Consider the following 17,941-nt stretch of genomic DNA (forward strand, 5'->3'; position numbering starts at 1 on the left):
TTTATGACTAAAGGCAGTTACTGGGCTTTCTCAGTGAGACATTCTCATGAGATTTATATACTTTCCCAAGGTTTTTCGTTCAGATAATAAAGAGGAATATGGAAGAATCCATAGAAGCAATAGCAATTAATGCCTTCTGATATTATGTTGCTACTAAGCTATCTTGCAGGTGCACTCTATATATCTTTAAGCAAAAGTTACTCTTGATGTTATGACAATTTCTTAATAAGCAAGCCTTTTGAAGTCTTGTGAGAAAAATTAGGAGACTGCATGAACTCAAGGCTATTTGCCTAAGCAAGCGGTGGTCCTTTGCTAGTCAATGATTTCGTCTGCTAATCTCTCTCTGCGCCCTTGACTCACAACAACAGTAGAGTTATTAATTAGTACTAATCTTTTAGAAGTTTGTACCAATATTGTTATTGCTATTGTATAACTGTACTTTGAATAACTTACCACCTGATTTATAGCTTATAGATATGAATTAACTGTTATCTGGAAATATGTAACCATAGTGAAACAAAATACCATGTGATTGTAACTTAGTGTGTGTGCATAAAAAGAAAGCTAGACCAGCATTTGAGAGAGATGCCTGGCAGTAAATGCTAACTAGAGAATAAAGAGAAAGAAAAGAATTCGGCTCTCTCACTCGATTTTCGCCGACGCCGTCTCCTCCTGTGGGACCCCTGGATCCCCCCCCCCGGGGCTGGACCCCGGCAGTGAAGGGGTTGAAAGGATAAACCATAAACTAGAAGAAAATATTTGTGAATGCCTATTCAATGTAAGACCTTGTATTTAGAATATCTAAAGAACTCTCAGAACACATCAAAGAACTCAGTAGTAAAAAAAATTAATTAGAAAGTGGGCAAAAGACATGACCATGCATTTCATTAAAAAGGACAATGGCAAGAGAAAAAATACCTCAAATCAATAGCTGTTAGAGAAATGCACATTAAAACCAAAATAAGATATCAGTATACATATACCCATTGGAATGGCTACACTAAAACATAACGATAATACCAAGTGCTAGAAAAGATACAGTGAAACTGCATCATTCATTGCTGATTGGAAAGTAATACAGTACAGCCACTCTAAAATCATTTTTCAATCTTTTATAAAATTAAATAAACATTAACCAAATGAGCCAGCATTTACACTCTTGGGCATTTATCCCAGAGAAGAGAAAACTTATGTCAACACAAACACCTGTACACAAATATTCATAGCCGCTTTATTCATAATAGCTAAAAATTGGATGCCCTTTAACAGATGAATGGTTAAACAGAATATAATAAAAAGAGATGATGAACTATTGATATATATAACTTGGATGGATCTCAAGGGAATTATGCTGAGTGAAAAAAGCCATTCTCCAAATATAACATAGTATAAGATTCCATATCTATATCTATATCTATATATATATATATCTATATATATATATATATCTCATTGTTAAAATAACAAGATAATAGAGAAGATCAGATGATTGCTAAGGTTAGGGATGAGGAGAAGGGAGTGGGTACGGCTATAAAAGAGTAGCATAAAGGCATCTCATGGTGATGGAATTGTTCCATGTCTCTTTTTTAACAAGAGAAAAACAAATTTAATTGTAGACATCCTTACAGGAGAATTGCTCTATGTCTTGATTGTGGTGGTGGTGGTAGTTATAAGAATAGGTGCATTTGACAAAATTTCACATAACTACACACACACACATACACACACAAGTACAGTGGTTCCCTGAGATACGAACATACCAACATACTTTTTTTAAGATATGAGCTGCAACTCGGTGTATTTTTGTTCGAGATCCGAGTGAAATTCCGAGATACAAGTCATGATTTGGGAAGCTGCGCTAGTTGGCGCGTTGGCACACAGGTCCAGTATCGGCAGTTTGAGATACGAGTTGACTGACTTACAGAACAAATTAAATTTGTATCTCAAGGTACCTGTACCTGTAAAACTTGTGAGACCTGAATAAGCTCTATGGATTGTACCAACATCATTTGTCTGATTTTGATATTGTGCTATAATTATGTAAGATGTTAGCCTTGGGAGAAACTAAGCAAAGGACACATAGGACATCTCCGTACATTTTGGGGGCAAATTCTTGTGAATCTATAATTATTTCAAAATATAAAGTTTTAAAAGTTTGTAAGAGCTTGGGTTATGTGTTTACTGAGAAGTCTGGATGGTTAAAAGATTATTCCATTAATTTGTCCCATCCTCTCCTTCTGCTTTCCTGAAGAACTGGTAGGTCTAGATATTGACAGTTTTATGGAAGAAAATTAATTCTCCTCTTTTTATGTCTGTTCTTCCTGTTCTAGACATTGCCACTCCTCATTATGAAATACAAAATAAAAAAAGTAAAACTTTAGAAGTTTTCAAAACCCTCTCTTCTACTTGAAGCCTTTTCTTCTTCCTCCATCATCAACATAGTAAAACTTATTATGCATTTATTTTGTGCTAATCACTTGCAAATTTCAGAAACCTAACTTAAACAAAATAAAAACGGAAAATTTTGGTTTACCTAATTCTGAACTCCAAAAGACAGACCTGGCTTCCAGCATGCCTGAATGTTAGGATGTATACTGATTTCAGTCTCTTCCCTCTCCTTTTCTCATCACTACTTGGTGTCACTCTAAGACAGCATCTCTTCATGTAACACATGGTTTGTATATATCAGACTTGGAGAGAGAGAGAAAGTCTTTGCCACAGCCCCTGCACAGATCCAGGCATTGATCGTTGAACTGTGTGAGATTCTTACAGAAGAGGGAAGAATTGGTTTTCAGAAAGAAGAAATGTTGTGCAAGCAGAAAAGCTATACATTCCCATTTTAGAAATAATAAAAACTGAATCTTTCATAGGTCAATTATTATCCCAAAGTTTTCCAGCTAGTGGGTGCTGTTGCCATGATTCAAATTGAGGTGGCCAGCTCCGTGCTCAAGTTCTTAATCCTGAGGTCATACTGCCTCCAAAAGTTCTTGCTCTCCTAGTTATATAATCTCACTTCCTAACTATATTTCTACATCTATTTTAGTTTTCTACCATATGCTTATTGACTCTTTTTTTTATTAGTTCCAGGTTCTGAAGTTTCCTAAACAGAGTAGAACAGAATGAGAAATAAAATCCAAGGATATTCTAAGCATGTGTTATGCAGTGAAAGATAATTTCATCTTTCCCATATAGTTTAAGGGTATAGCACTTTATGCAGCAGATATATGCTTAAAGGTTGTATGCTATTAGAAATAAAAGTTTTAGAAATCATATTATTAATTTCCCTATCACAAGAAAAATTATGAAAAAGAGCCCAGATATATATATATATAGTATATATATATTTTTAGTTTCCACTCCATATTAAGTACTTGTAACACAAAGAACTTGTGATAATAGAACAGTATTATAAAATAGAAAGTGAATATAAAATAAGTGTTCTTAAAATGATACAAGAGATTACAGAACTGATTTGGAGTTTTCTTTCTAGTAAAGGGAGAAAAATAATAAATAAATCAACAACTACATAAAGATATCTAATGTGGTATGTCAGGTGGTAATAAGTATTAAGGAGGAAAAATGAAATGATATAACAGAAATAGAAAGTGCTGAGAAGAAGAAGGGTGCTATTTATTATCAAGTTATCAGGAGGAAGATGCCATCAGTAAGATAATATATTAAATTCCTGGAATGCTTTCTCTAATATAAAGTTAGCTAAATATTCCTGAAAGTCTCTACTACATATAATAAGGTGGAGTAATGATGTGGTGAGATAGTAATTGGAGGCCATTCCTTGATACAGTTTTACAGAGAATAAAAGTACAGGAAGATAGAAGGACATGAAAAAGAAGTTCAAATTGATTTTAATTGATTACAGTTGCCACAAGTCAATTGTTGGTAATTGAACCAATAGACATTAAACATATAGATGTCATGGTAGAGAACACCGGGGTAATCACTTGGAAACCTACCTGGTTAAGGCAATAAATGCCCTAACTATAGTTTTCAATTTGCTTTAAGAAATAAACATATGAACCTACCTATTTCTGCTTTTTTTCCTTAAAGCTGTTTAAACATTCTTAAATTAGGGTTGGAAGTCAGTAAGATTGAAAGCAGCTTACATCCGAAATCATACCAATGGGTGAAAACATCAAGGACCTGTGATTAATTTTTAAGAAAAAAAAAAATGGATTCCCTTACAGATGAATAAAGACTCAACATTGCTAATTTTATTCTTCTCAGAAATTTCTTAAAATAATATCAACCAGTATTTAATTTAGAGAAAACATACATATATATACAATTTTTAGACTTCATATCTGTATGGCCCACTTGAAAAAATCAGAGCAGCTAAAATTATTTGAGGCTGAAGAGATAAAATGAGTAATGATTACTCCTTTTATGATACTAACTGAAATGTCACTTATTTTTATATTCAGAAACTCATTCTAGGTCTCTTTGGATTATTTTAGCATTTTTTTAAAAAAAGACCAAGTTGTACCAATTTTTTTCCTCTGAATTCTTTTGACCAAATGCAATAAAAATTTTGATTTAAACATGTCTATGTAAGGAAATTATGCAATTTTTCATAAATACCAGATGTCTTTAGAAAATATCATGTTTTAAAACATTTTTTTATTTAGAATTTTTTTCCATTGATTTGAAGGTGGAGTGGAGGAAGGGAGAGAGAGAGAGAGAGAGAGAGAGAGAGAGAGAGAGAGAAGCATCACCTTGCTGTTCCACTCAGTTGTGCATTCGCTGACTGCTTTTGGTATGTGCTCTGACCAGGGATTGAACCTGTGACCTCAGTGCGCTGGGATAATGCTTTATCTACTGTACCACCTGGCCAGGGATGAAAATATAATGTTTTGATTCATTTTTAAGTAGATTAAAAACAAGTCTAGCTATAAAAAATGGTTATACTATTTACTGTGTAGAAATAATGAGATTTTTACTTGATCTGTCCTTGTATTTCTATAACTATCATTTAATTTTTAGGTTCCATTTTATTAAAACCTTGTATGTCTGGAAGTATCTGTTTTTCTGCCAGTTTTGCCCTGATGTGATTCATAAATATGTCAAGAAAATCTAAAAAATCTTGTATGAATATGTGTTAATATTTTAATTGCAATTTAAGGAACAAAGAAAAAATTCTGATTTTGACAGATTGGAATTTTTTAAATGTCATGTTTCAAATTAGCAATCACAGCGTTGCTTTTCTATCATGGCGCCCCCCTCAGAACATTTATCAACATGAAAAAATCTAGCCTGGTGGGTGTTGAAGTAAATGCAAACGTTATTGAGTTCGTTTTAAAAAAAATTTTTTTTATTAGTTTTCTCGAAAGGAATTTATCTCCAAAGGCTGCTATCAGACTGCATAACTTCCCTGGCCTGTTCTTAGAAAATGCACTGACATTATCTCTACTCACAGCACCTCTTGACCTCAAGAGATTAAAGAGATCCAGCCCAGCTCCTTTTGCAAAAACATGTGCAGGAACATCTCTTGGACATAGAGATCTTTTATTTGCCATCAGCCCACATACAGTCACTAAGTGCATTAAATGAACCTGAAAATAACCCTCAAGGGGAAGGATTTTAATAATGTTGCTTTTTATTTTTGTAAACTTTCTAATTTTTTCAAGTAGTTAGAGAAAACAAGAAAAGTTTCTCTTTCCTGTAAAAAATGTCATATCTCTTAGAGTTATGTGAGCTGCTGTGTTATTATCAGGGCAAAGTTATTATTTATCTTACAACAGGAAGTCTTAAGAAATGAAGAGATATTTGGTCTGTGATCCTCCATTTTTGTTTGTTTTGTTTTCATTGCTCATTTGTTGTCCTTTACAGGAATGTTTCTTTGGGATTGATTCTCAGTACAATGTAGTTCGTTCAAAAGTCCTTTCTAGTCAAGAGGTTTTCTGGGACATAAAGGTTGAAGAGATAGATGAAAAAAAATAATTATGATTATTTTATAGAAGTTACTGTAAAACTTATAAAATGTTAATGTTTGAAGAGAAGGCAAACTCAGTTATAAAATAGGAATTTTATCCAGATGCCAAAAATGTTTGTGAAAAGAGCTGAAAAGTGTCTTTGTCACTAAATGGATATCCATCTTCTGAACCAGGTAGACCCCCAGTCATTTGGTCATTTTTCTATGATTGCCACAAATGACCACCTCCTCTTAAGCCTTGACTCAAGAAGTCTCCACAAATGGTTTCTATCCAGCATTCTCCTTAGAGCCACAGCTAAACTGGATCTTTGCAGTAATTTGCTTTGAACTCCTGCAACCTCAGTAGAACTTTTACCCTTCAGTAAAAACTTTTCTCTGCATTTCAAATTTGAAATGAAGGTGTTATTTCTCAATGGCTCATCCTGCACAGGAAGATGTATAACAAGGTGCAGGTGGTCTTAGAGAAGATAAAACAACAGACCGTTTTCAGCATTTGGTGAGTCTATAAATCTTAACCGCTGACACTGGCTTAAAAAATGCTTACTAAATGAATGAATGAGCATCCTATTAGGCATTGAGACATAACATTATTTCACAAATAGTATCCACTTTCCATGTTATAGGTAATTGATCATTTAAGATAGTTAAGAGTTATATCAAAGTGATGATAAAGACCAATGTTCACCACCTGGTTTTCATGAAGTATTTTCTTCCCTGAAAACATTAAAGCTGGTGACTATACCATGGTCATTCAGTCATGTTCATTTGTTGAACATGTTCATTTGTTCATTCAGGCAGACATATCTCAGGTGAACGCCTTCACAGTGTGGGAGAGGAGGATTTCATAGTTACTGAGAACATCCAAGGATTGATTAAAAAGCAAAATTTGTATATTTCATGCCAAAATTAGGCAAACTTTTCTTTTACTAAATTGCAGTCACCACTCAATTCAACAGGTTTTCATCATACATGGCCTAGACTTCTTTCTTGTTTTAATATTGAGATTTAATTCACATAGCATAAAATTTATCCTTTTAAAGTGTAGAATTTGCTATTTTTTTATTATGTTCACAAGATTGTGCAACCATCACAACTGTCTAATTCCAGAACATTTTCATTACATCAAAAGGCAACTCCTATACTTATTAGCAGTCATCCTCTATCTCTCCAGGCCCTGGAAACCACTTAATCTATTTTCTGTCTCCAAGGAGTTGCCTGTTCTGGATATTATGCATATATGGAATTATATATGTAACCATTTGTGTCTGGTTTCTTTTGCTTAATATAAAATTTTCAAGGGTCTGCCATGTTGTAGTATATATAGTACTTCATCTCTCTTCGGCGGTGGACTTATGCAATGCCCTTCCACTTTGTCTACTTGCTTCTTCTAGGGTCCCCCAGAACCTGGAAAAGACAGTAATCTTTTTCAAAGTTCAATCAGATTATCTTCTAAAAAATTCTTCAAAGGCTTCCCATTTCACTTTGAGTAAAATTTGAACTATTTGCCATGGCCTCCAAGACCTTTCAATGATCAGGACTTCTCTCTGTCTACTTCTCAAGCCTCAGCTTCCCACACTCCACTCACTTACCCTATGCCTGTTACACTGGCTTCCTTCTGCTTCTTAAATGGTTCATATTACCTTCCGCCTCAGGGCCTTTGCACTTGATGGTTTCTTTGGGGCTTTTTTTTTTACAATTTTTCTTGTGACAGTTTTCTTCTCATCTTTCTGGCCTTCAATATCTTCTCAGAGAGGCAAGCTTAGATAATCCTGTCTTAAGTAATTTCCCCCAACTCCCAGTCACCTTCTATTATTTCATTACCTTGTTTTCATTTCTCTGTAGCAGTTATTACTACTATCTGTAATTGTTTTGTTTTGTTTACTTGTTATTATCTACCAACTCCATGAAAGCAGAGTTGTTAGCTGGCTTGGTCTTTGCTGTATCTCAAGCTTCTAGGTTGGAACCTAGATGGTGCTCAATTAATATTTGAAGAAAAGCTTGACTATCTTGCCTAGAACTCTAAATCTTCTAGCTCTTGCCCAATTCGTAGTTTCTAAAGCTGAAGTTTTTCACCTATTTCTAGACTTTGCTATTGCCAACTAGTATGTCAGTGGATTTTTGTCTATTGCCAACTCTTCCATTCTCTTGACATTCAACCCTCCTCCCCTTCCTAATGCTTTATATGATAACTTTTCTGGATATTTCTATCACAAGCTAGCAGCTCTTGCTAATTGGAGGTCCATGACCTAACTGACCCTTAATTCTTATAGGTTGTAAGCAGAAATAAAAGTCTAGTTGCTAATGTGTGGTCAAGAATATAAGAGGTAAGAGATGAGAGGAATCAGTATGGTACCCAGAATCAAACTGTCGTCTACAGAGTAAGTGGGAATGCTTCAGATCTTACACTATACCTGGTATTATATATTAATGTCCAAGCTCAATTTAAATTAATGCAAACTTCTCGGTACAAATTGGAATGTTTGTAACTAAATTGCTAATTCTCCACTGCAGAGATCTGGAATCTAACTTCTTTGAAATATCTGGACAAAAGGGGACCTTCAGAATCAGCTGCCTTCTCTTTGGTCATTTGTGGAATCCCCAATCTTTTCCTCTGGGTAAAGTGCCAATCTTCCCCCATCCATCTTCTTTTATCATCCAAGTCACACAATGACATGACCATTAGTCTGCAAGTCTTTTCTTCAAAAATAACAACTCAGATATACAGAGTAAAGGAAAACCGTAAATAGGGAATAAAATTTGCCACACATTTAACCAACAAAATTTCCAGAATACATTTCTATAATAGTGGGTAAGAAAAAAACTAACAACCCAATGGGGAAAAATGAGCAAAAGAAATAAATGGATATCTCATTGAAGAGAAAACAATAATGTATAAATACATTTGTGAAAAGATATTCAACCTCATTAGTACTGGGAATTGCAAATCCACAATGAGATGCCACACCCACTAGATTGACAGATTTTTTTGCAAGAATGTGCAGCAATGGAAACTTCATGCATGGCAGTGCAATGTAAATTGGTACAACACACTGGAAAATAATTTAAAGAGGAGTTTAACTAGATTATCCCCTATGACTTAATAGCCCTACTGCTAGGGATATTCCTTAGAAAACTCTGCCACGTGTACACCGAGGAACATGTACAGGAACATTCAGAACAGTCTGGAAAAAAACTTGTGCAGAAAAAATATCTAAAGAATGAGTTGTTTCTTTTGCTGATCTGCTGGGGGTATAAAAAGCATTGAGTCCACTATTTTCAGGCTTCTCTGTTTTCACTGACATCTCACCCCACGTAGACCACTGAAACTAAGGGTCTTTCGTTGACCTTCAGTAGACACAAGAAGGAAATGGGGAACCAGAGCCACCTCCAACTGCCTACATCCTTATTTTATTTACATCTTTTGAACTATTATTTTATTACTCTGGGAATAAGTCAAAATACCAAGCAATTTTTTTTTTAAGAGAGGGACAGGCAGAAAGGGAAAGAGTTGAGAAGTATCAATTCTTCATTGTGGCACCTTAGTTGTTTATTGATTGCTTCTCATATGTGCCTTGAGGGGGGGGGGCTCTCACTGAGTCAGTGATCCCTTACTTAAGCCAGCGACCTTGAGCCAGCGACCTTGGGCTTCAAACCAATGCTCAAGCCAGAGACCCTGTGCTCAAACCGGTGACCTTTGGGTTTCAAACCTGAGTCCCCTTCATCCCAGTCCAATGCTCTATCCACTGCGCCACTGCCTGGTCAGGCACAATGCAATCTTGAATCGGGTCTATTCCCATCTGTCCTTGAATCTGGTCTAAGCTCAATAATCTGGCCTTGCTCACATGTTTCTTGTATATAAAGAATTTTAAAATGATAGCCTTGCCTGACCAGGCGGTGGTGCGGTGGACAGAGTGTTGGACTGGGACGCAGAGGACCCAGGTTCAAAACTCCAAGGTCGCTGGCTTGAGTGCGGGCTCATCTGGCTTGAGTGCAGACTCATCCATTTTGAGCGTGGGCTCACCAGCTTGAGTGCAGGGTCACTGGCTTGAGCGTGGGATCATAGACATGACCCCATAATCGTTGGCTTGAAGCCCAAGGTCACTGGCTTGAGCAAGGTGTCACTTGCTCTGATGTAGCCCCCCCCCCAATCAAGGCACATCGGAAAACAATCAATAAGGAGCTGCAAAGAAGAATTGATGCTTCTCATCTCTCTCCCTTCCTGTCTGTCTGTCCCTGTCTGTCCCTCTCTCTCTCTCTGCCTCTGTCACACACACACACACACACACACACACACACACTGATAGCCTTTTTTTTCACTTTTTCTGTCAGGGTTATACTTTGGCCTATTTCTGACAGAGCACTATCCCATTGTGATACAGCTATTTGAGTGTGAGTTTGGGGCTGTTTACCTAAATGTAAATTCCTTTCGGAAAGGTACTACTGTTGGAAATGTTGTATTCTTGACTATAGTGGGTTGCCTAATGCATACCTGATACATTAAAAACCCTGACTTGAGGGAGGAGCATCTTTGAAGAATAGAACGGGCCAGTGGCTCTCTTACATGCTGATATCCTTGAACAGACTGTATAAATCTCTCCAAGCATCATCAGATGAGAATGGTAATACCTCAGCATCCCAGAGATGCCATGAATATTAAATGAAATAGCAGGAGAAATTGCTTGACTTAAAAATGTCCCTTAAGAAATGTTAATGTACTTCCTTTTTACCCTCTCCTCAGGGTGCCTTTCAAAAGGAGGTTCAATAAGATCAGTTTTCCCTCTTTCTGTAGAAGGAAATTAAAACCTTATCAGGCAGTGTCCTAGAAGAGCCTGTTCCTGGACAGCTTCACTTAGGAAGTGAGGTATTGAAAGGGATGGGGTAAGTCAGGTCAACCTAGAAATCAGAATGCAACAGCCAGGTAGTGACAACCACAGAAATGCATAGGAAAAGGAGTTCCCTTAGGCTTGGAAACCCACCCATAGAACAGCCAGAGACCTTCTAGACGTGTTAGAAACGTATGTGGTCAAGGCCCCACAGCCCTTTCTTCTTGACCTTCGTTAACACACAACTGGATTTTCCTAAATGGTCTCAGACCCTTGCAGGAATTTGGCGAACATCAACATCGCTGTTGAACCATTATTGTTTCAATATGCGCCGGGCACTATATGCTGCCAGATGGGGACAAACGAGTGAACGGACAGGAGCTATGGAGCCCGGGAAGAGGAGGCCCCACACAGTAGGGTGGGGCTGGGCAGGCTTCCCAGGAGAGTGAGGAAGAAGGGGCGTCCCGGACTGGTGAAAGTAACAGAAACCGTAGCCACATTCAAATAAAAAGTCGCAGCCTCTTCGGACCACCTGGTTTTCATGCCCTTTCCGAGCCCACTCAAACCCTTCCAAAGAAGCGAATGGACGTCCATTGTGTTAATTCCATTATTCCCTCTCCCAAAGCCCCTGGGGCGCGGACAACGAAACGCGTAGGAGCCTGAGTCAGAGCCCTGGCCGGGGGGCGCGGGTCCCGCAGGGGGCGGAGCGGGGGCGGGGAGCGCGACCCGAGTGACGCCGCAGAGGCCGGGGCGGCGGGCTGCAGGTGACGCGCGCGGGGCCCGCGCCGCGTTCGCCCACGTGTTCGCGGGATTTAAAAGTTGGCGGCGCACGGGAGGTCAGTTCTGCGGCCAAGCCCCAGCGAGCGGCGCTCCAGGGACGCAGAGTTGAAGCCAGAGAACCGTGCGGGGCAGCGCAGGTGTCCGACCCTCGAGCCGCCCCACGCGCCAAGATGCTGCCCGCAGCGGGCCGCCGCCCCAGGCCGCCCCCGGGACCGGGGGGCGCGGCGTCCCGGCTCCGGGTGCTGCTGCTGCTGCTCACGTGCTGCGCGGGCGCTTGCCGAGGTAAGCCGGCCCCGCATCCGCGCGCGCGCCGCTCGCCGCGCTCCCTGCTTTCCCTTCCCTGCCCTTCCTTCCTTCCCTTCCTTCCCTCTACTCGAGGCTTCTGACCTCGGGGCTCTCCAGGTTCTCGCTCTTGACCGCAGGTGCCAGCGGTCCGGCTGGAGCGCGTTCCCCGGTCGGGCGCACTGGCGCCCAGCGGGCCAGGGCCAGCCTGTGCCGATGGAAACTTGGAGGGCTCCCTCACACACGGAACGTCCAGCCTCCGTGGCCCATAGGTAACAAGAGTTAAAACAGTGAGACTTGAAATGCTTTCCCCTTGATTGCAATTACTGTAGGGACTGGTGATTGAATCAAAACTAGAGTTTGATACTTCACCTGCTCATGCGAGGTAAACTTGGAGAGTGCTCCACTTCTGTTCAGATAATCCTGAGCAGTAAACAGGTCCCATCCTAGCGGTTTAGAAGATAAAAGAAGAGGGCTCTCTGTGTCTTATTGGTTTCAGGCACCAGAAATAGGAATAGAGACTTTTTTTTTTTTTTTTAAATCATAGTTGGACAGGCAAGTGTATAAGCCGGAGTTTCAATCAGTGCTACAGCTAACGCCAGGGAAGGAAGATGTGATTTGATAACAGTAGGGACTTCCTGAACTTGGATTAGAGGAAAGATGTGGGAGAAACAAAGACGAGGTCAAAGAGGGAAGTCTGAAGCTTGGGAGACAAGGTAGAGCAGAGCCCACCTCACAGGGGAGAGATCACTGACCTGGTCCCTCAAGGTTACTTCACCAGGTGCCCTGTGGGGACCATCCTTTAGGGCAGCCACTGCCTAGGGCCGTGAATTTCCGGACTTCCCAGCAGGGTCTCCTAGCCTTCCTCTTCTCTCCCGTCAGAAGAGCAGACTTTCATCGTTGTTCAGAACACTGGGGACTTGAAATCACAACCGCAGAGAACTTTCAGAGCATGGAGCCCAGTTCTCAGAAGGGGGAAACTGAAGTGGTTTTTCTTTTTCTAAAGTATTTATTTGTATTGCTGTCCTTTAATTGGTGGTGAGTGGGGTGGGGTTCCCTGCTTGAAAAACAAGGTAATTTGACTTTGAAATGCAAGCAGTCAGAAGCCAGGAGACTTAAACCTTCTCCATCACATAGCCAGTGGTGATGCAACACGGCTAATACAGAGCAGTGGTGGTATTTTTCCATTTGCAGTTTGTTATTGGTAAAATTAGGAAGGTAATCTTTATTTAGCTTATTAAGGAAGCAGATGATCATAGTTTTTTTAATGTTTTTTTTTTTCTCTCTCTCTGAAGGCAAATGTACTCTCCATGCAGATTACATGCTATATGTTTGCGGTGGTTTTTGCATTATTGAGAGATAACTGCTTTTTGGGGAGGGGGGTATTTTCAGGCTGCTGGTAACTGAACAGAAACTATGGAAGGCAGCAGCTGGTGTCTAAGAAGGACAAGTCTTGGGCTTTATTTCTAAAACAGCATACCTGCTGTCTGACCAGTTGACTCAAATATCCCCAGTATATCTCAAGCAAAGGGAGGAGACACATCTGCCACTACACAGACACCTCCCAGACTAACTTCTGTGTCTCCTTTCCCCTTCATGCCTGTTCTTGATACTAAAAGCTGATTTTGTCCCTTTGCTATTGTGATGAGATGGGGAGATGGTGAATATACAGTGTGATTGGCTTTAATCCTAAATTTCTAAAGATGACACCGAAGAGGAAGCATAACAAACATAGACAAAACTGAGAGGTAATCTACCAAGATTAGTAGTTACAGGAGATGCAACTGGCTGTATCTGAAAACAACAAAACTGATGTCATGAAGCCAGAGGTAAAGAAAATTGTGTCATTTTAAGTGTAGCATCCTGGGCAAAAATGAGTGAGCAGAGCTTGCAATAGCAACGAGAAGAAAAAGCCCCAGTCAGAGTCTGTGGATGGGAACAGTTTACTATTCAGAGACCAATGTTAAAATAAAGGAGGAAACTTCTTATTATAATAGGGAAACATTTTGGATATCTGCAACAAACTATCACCTGATTTGGTCTGTGACAATAAGTGATCAAGTGCCCAAGACTAAATTAAGAAGTGTCTTTGTCTAGTCAGCACCCTACTCGCTGAAGAATTATTAAAATTCATTCCTACTCCCAGCTCCAAGAAACCACCAATCTTTCTATCACTATAGATTTGTCTTTTCTGGAAATTCCATATGATTGGAATCATACAATATTTGGTCTTATTTGACTTAGCCTAATATGTCTGACATTCAGCTATGTTGTAGTATATATCAGTACAAAGAGTCCCCAACTAACAGTGACTCCACTTACTATTTTTTGACTTTGTGATGGTACAAAGTAATATACATTTTATAGAAACTGTACTTTGAATTTTGATCTTTTCCCAGAATAGCAATACTATGTGGTATGATAGTCTCTTTTATTTTATTTTATTTTTTATTTTTTAGTGAAGTGAAAGGCAAGGAGGCAGGGCACACTCCCACATGTGCCCTGACTGGGACCCACTGGCAAGCCCCCTACCAGGCAATGCTCTGCCCATCTGAGGCAGCTGCTCTGTTGCTCAGCAACCAAGCCATCTTAGCGACTGAGGCTAGGCCATGGAACCATCCTCAATGCCTAGGGCCAGGCTGCAGAAGGAGAAGAGAGAGAGGGTAGAGGGGAAAATGTGGAGAAGCAGATCTTTGCTTCTCCTGGGTGCCCTGACTGGGAATAGGACCTGAGACTTCCACATGCCAGGTCAACACTCTACCACTGAGCCAACAGACCAGTATGATAGTCTCTTGTGATGGCTGGGCAGCAGCAGCAAGCCACAGCATCCAGTCAGCCCTGTGATGATGCGGGTAAACAATCGACACTCTGCAGTGTACTGGGTGCCATAATTTTTGACACACTGTGTTTTGTATCCCATCAAGGCCACAAAATGCCCACTGTGTCTCCTGCTTATGATGAAAAGAAGACAAAGGCAATTATTAAAATGATTCCCCAGCTGTAGTCTAATGTGTGTTCTGAGCACATTTAATGTAGGCTAGGCTAAGCTGTGATGTTTGGGGAGAAACCAAACATCATAAGTTGGGGGGCATCTGTACTTTACTCTTTTTGTGGCCGAATAGTATTCCATAGAGTGGACATATCACCATTGTTGAACTATTCACCTGATGATGGACATTTGGATTTTTTTCTACTTTTGGCTTTTCTGAATACTACTACTCTGCATGTATAATACAAGTTATTGTGTAGATATGTAAGTGATTCTTTTCTGAGTGTAATGTCTTTATAGTGTTAGTAAAGTTTATTTAATAATTGTGTCTTCTTATACTAAGTCAAATGCTGAAATATCTAGTAGAAATAGGAGGTTAATGATGTAGAGTGAAAAATGAGAAATGTTATCTCAAAATTAACTACAGTCATGTGCTGCATAATGACCTTTCAGTCAATGAGGGAGGTTCCATAATATCATAATACAGCTGAAAATTTTCTATTTCCTAGTGACATCTTAGCCATCCTAATGTCTTAATGCAATACATTGCTTGTGTATTTGTCATGGTCCTGGGGTAAACAAAGTGACTGTGCTCCCTGTTGTATAAAAGTATAGCATATACCATTATGTATATAGTACATGATACTTGATAATGATAATAAATGACTATGTTATTGACTTATGTATTTACTATATGATACTTTTGATTGCTAATTTTAGAGTAGACTCTTTATACTTATAAAGAATTTTTTTTTTTTTGCTGTAAGACTATATGCTGTGTTATACCAGCAGCAGGCTCGTGAATCTTATGTTACTGCATCTCTTGATTGTTGATTTTCTCTTGCGCTTGACTTAATCTCATGTTGTTTAGTCCATCTTGTCCCCTAAGCGTACAAAATTCACTGCTAATATTGACAGTAAGAGGTGTTTAGTAGTTGACCTGGAAACAAAATTAAAAGTGGTTGATTGCAAAGGTGGAAAATCAGTGATGGTTATTGCTTGCTAGTCAGGCATGTCCCATTCCACCATCACTACAATCTTAAAGAATGAGAACAAAGTGATGGAAGGTGTTAAAGGATCTACTTCATTAAAGACAAAGAGACTAACAAAATTTGAGAAGGGCCTAGGACAGACACGGAGAAACTTCTAATGGCCCGGATTGAAGACCAGACACAGAAGTGTATCCCTCTCAGCATGGCCAAAGCAAAAAGTATATTTGCGTTGTTGAAAGAAAAAGCTGGACCTGGCTACAATGTTGAATTTAATGCTAGCTCTGGGTGGTGGAAGCAAATCAAGAATTGTTATTCATTACATAATGTGAAAGTGAGTGGTGTGTCTGCAAGTGCTGATGTGAAGGCAGCTGAAGAATTTTTAGAATCTCTAGATAAGCTGATTGTGGAGGAACATTACTCACCGGAGCCAATATTCAATATGGATAAAACGCCCTGGAAACAGATGCCTGAAAGGACTGTCATCCATAAGGAAGCCAAGTCAGTGCCAGGTTTCAAGGCTTTTAAGGACAGGATAACAGTCTTACCTAGGGGAAATGTTGCAGGCTACAAGTTGAAACTGTAACTTGGTGTCGTGAGAACACCAGGACTTTTAGGCAGAGCAATAAGCACACACTGCCAGTGTACAGCAGGAGCAATAAGGTGTGAATGACCCAGCTTCTCTTTCAAGACGTCCTCCTGAGTGGCTATGCCAGTGAAATGAAATACTGTTTGGAGAGTAACGTACCTTTCAAGGTTGTTAATACTCCCGGACATCCTCCTTTTATTGGTGATCTTCATCCCAATATCAAAGTGGTGTTTTCCCTCCAAATATCACTTCTTTATTTTTTCTTCCTTTGAGAGAGAGAGAGAGAGAGAGAGAGAGAGAGAGAGAGAGATGGACAGACTGACAGGAAGGGAGAAAGATGCAAAGAGTTGATACTCTTTGTTGTAGCACCTTAGTTGTTCGATTGCTTTATCATATGTGTCTTGACTGGGGGCTCCAGCCAAGTCAATGACCCCTTGCTCAAACCAGCAACCTTGTACTAAAGCTAGTGACCTTGGGGTCATGTGTATGATCCCACACTCAAGCCAGTGACCATGGTGTCACGTCTGTGATCCCAAGCTCAAACCAGTGACCCTGCACTCAAACTAGGGAGCCTGCGCTCAAGCCAGATGAGCCTGTGCTCAAGACAGTGTCCTCAGTGTTTTGATCCTGGGTCCTCAGCATCCCAGGCCGATACTCCATCTACTGTGCCACCGCCTGGTCAGGACAAACATTATTTCTTTGATCCAACCAATGGATCAAGGAATTATAGCACTTTTTCAAGGCCTACTATATGAAGAGGACCTTTGAGCAGGTTATTGCTGCAACTGAGGAAGACACTAAGAAGACACTGATACAATTCTGGAAGGCAGCTATGAATGATACCAAAAGACCTGGCTATAATACCAAAGGACCTGGCTAATGTGTGTGTTGTGTGTGTTTGTGTTTCAGTTTAATGACAAAAAATTTTAAAAGTTAAAAAAAATTTAATATAAAAAAGCTATAGAACAAAGATATAAAGAAAGAAAATATTTTTTGTACAGCTGTAAAATGGGTTTATGTTTTAAGCTAAGTGGTATTACAAGAGTCAAAAGCTAAAAAATCAAAAAGTTTATAAAGTATAAAGTAAAAAGGTTACAGTCAGCTATGGTTAATTTATTACTGAAGAAAGAATAAAAATTTATATAACTTTAGTGTAGTGTAATTGTATAGTGTTTATAAAGTCCATAGTATGCACAGTAATGTCCTAGGCCCCTGGTCGGCAAACTGCGGCTCATATAAAGAAATTTCAATCGTTGTACCATTGATATTTGGCTCTGTTGACCACTGTGGTAGGCCTTCATATTCACTCACCGCTCACTCACTGACTCACCCAGAGCAGCGCCCAGTTCTGCAGATTCCATTCACGGTAAGTGCCCTATGCAGGTGTAGCATTTTAAATCTTTTATATCATATGTTTACTGTCCTTTTCTATGTTTTTAGATACACAAATAGCACTGTGTTACAATTGCCTACAGTATTCAATACAGTAACATGCTGTACAGCAGGGGTCCCCACACTACGGCCCGCGGGCCACATGCGGCC

General features: G+C 39.5%; 1 protein-coding gene across 3 annotated transcripts in view; it reads left to right on the forward strand.

Annotated features, from left to right (window-relative positions):
- NMU (neuromedin U) overlaps positions 1 to 17,941 on the forward strand; it is a 174,762-nt gene that overhangs the window by 124,148 nt on the left and 32,673 nt on the right. The window contains exon 1 of one of the 3 annotated variants that reach the window (XM_066279337.1): positions 11,520 to 11,832. The exons of the other annotated variants lie outside the window; for them this stretch is intronic. Coding sequence (XP_066135434.1) covers positions 11,721 to 11,832 — 112 coding nt within the window. The 5' untranslated portion in view covers positions 11,520 to 11,720. Of the gene's footprint in view, positions 1 to 11,519; positions 11,833 to 17,941 lie in introns of those variants that run through there. 3 annotated transcript variants of the gene reach the window in all.

This window comes from Saccopteryx bilineata, chromosome 5, assembly GCF_036850765.1.
Source record: "Saccopteryx bilineata isolate mSacBil1 chromosome 5, mSacBil1_pri_phased_curated, whole genome shotgun sequence".
Taxonomy (NCBI): domain Eukaryota; kingdom Metazoa; phylum Chordata; class Mammalia; order Chiroptera; family Emballonuridae; genus Saccopteryx; species Saccopteryx bilineata.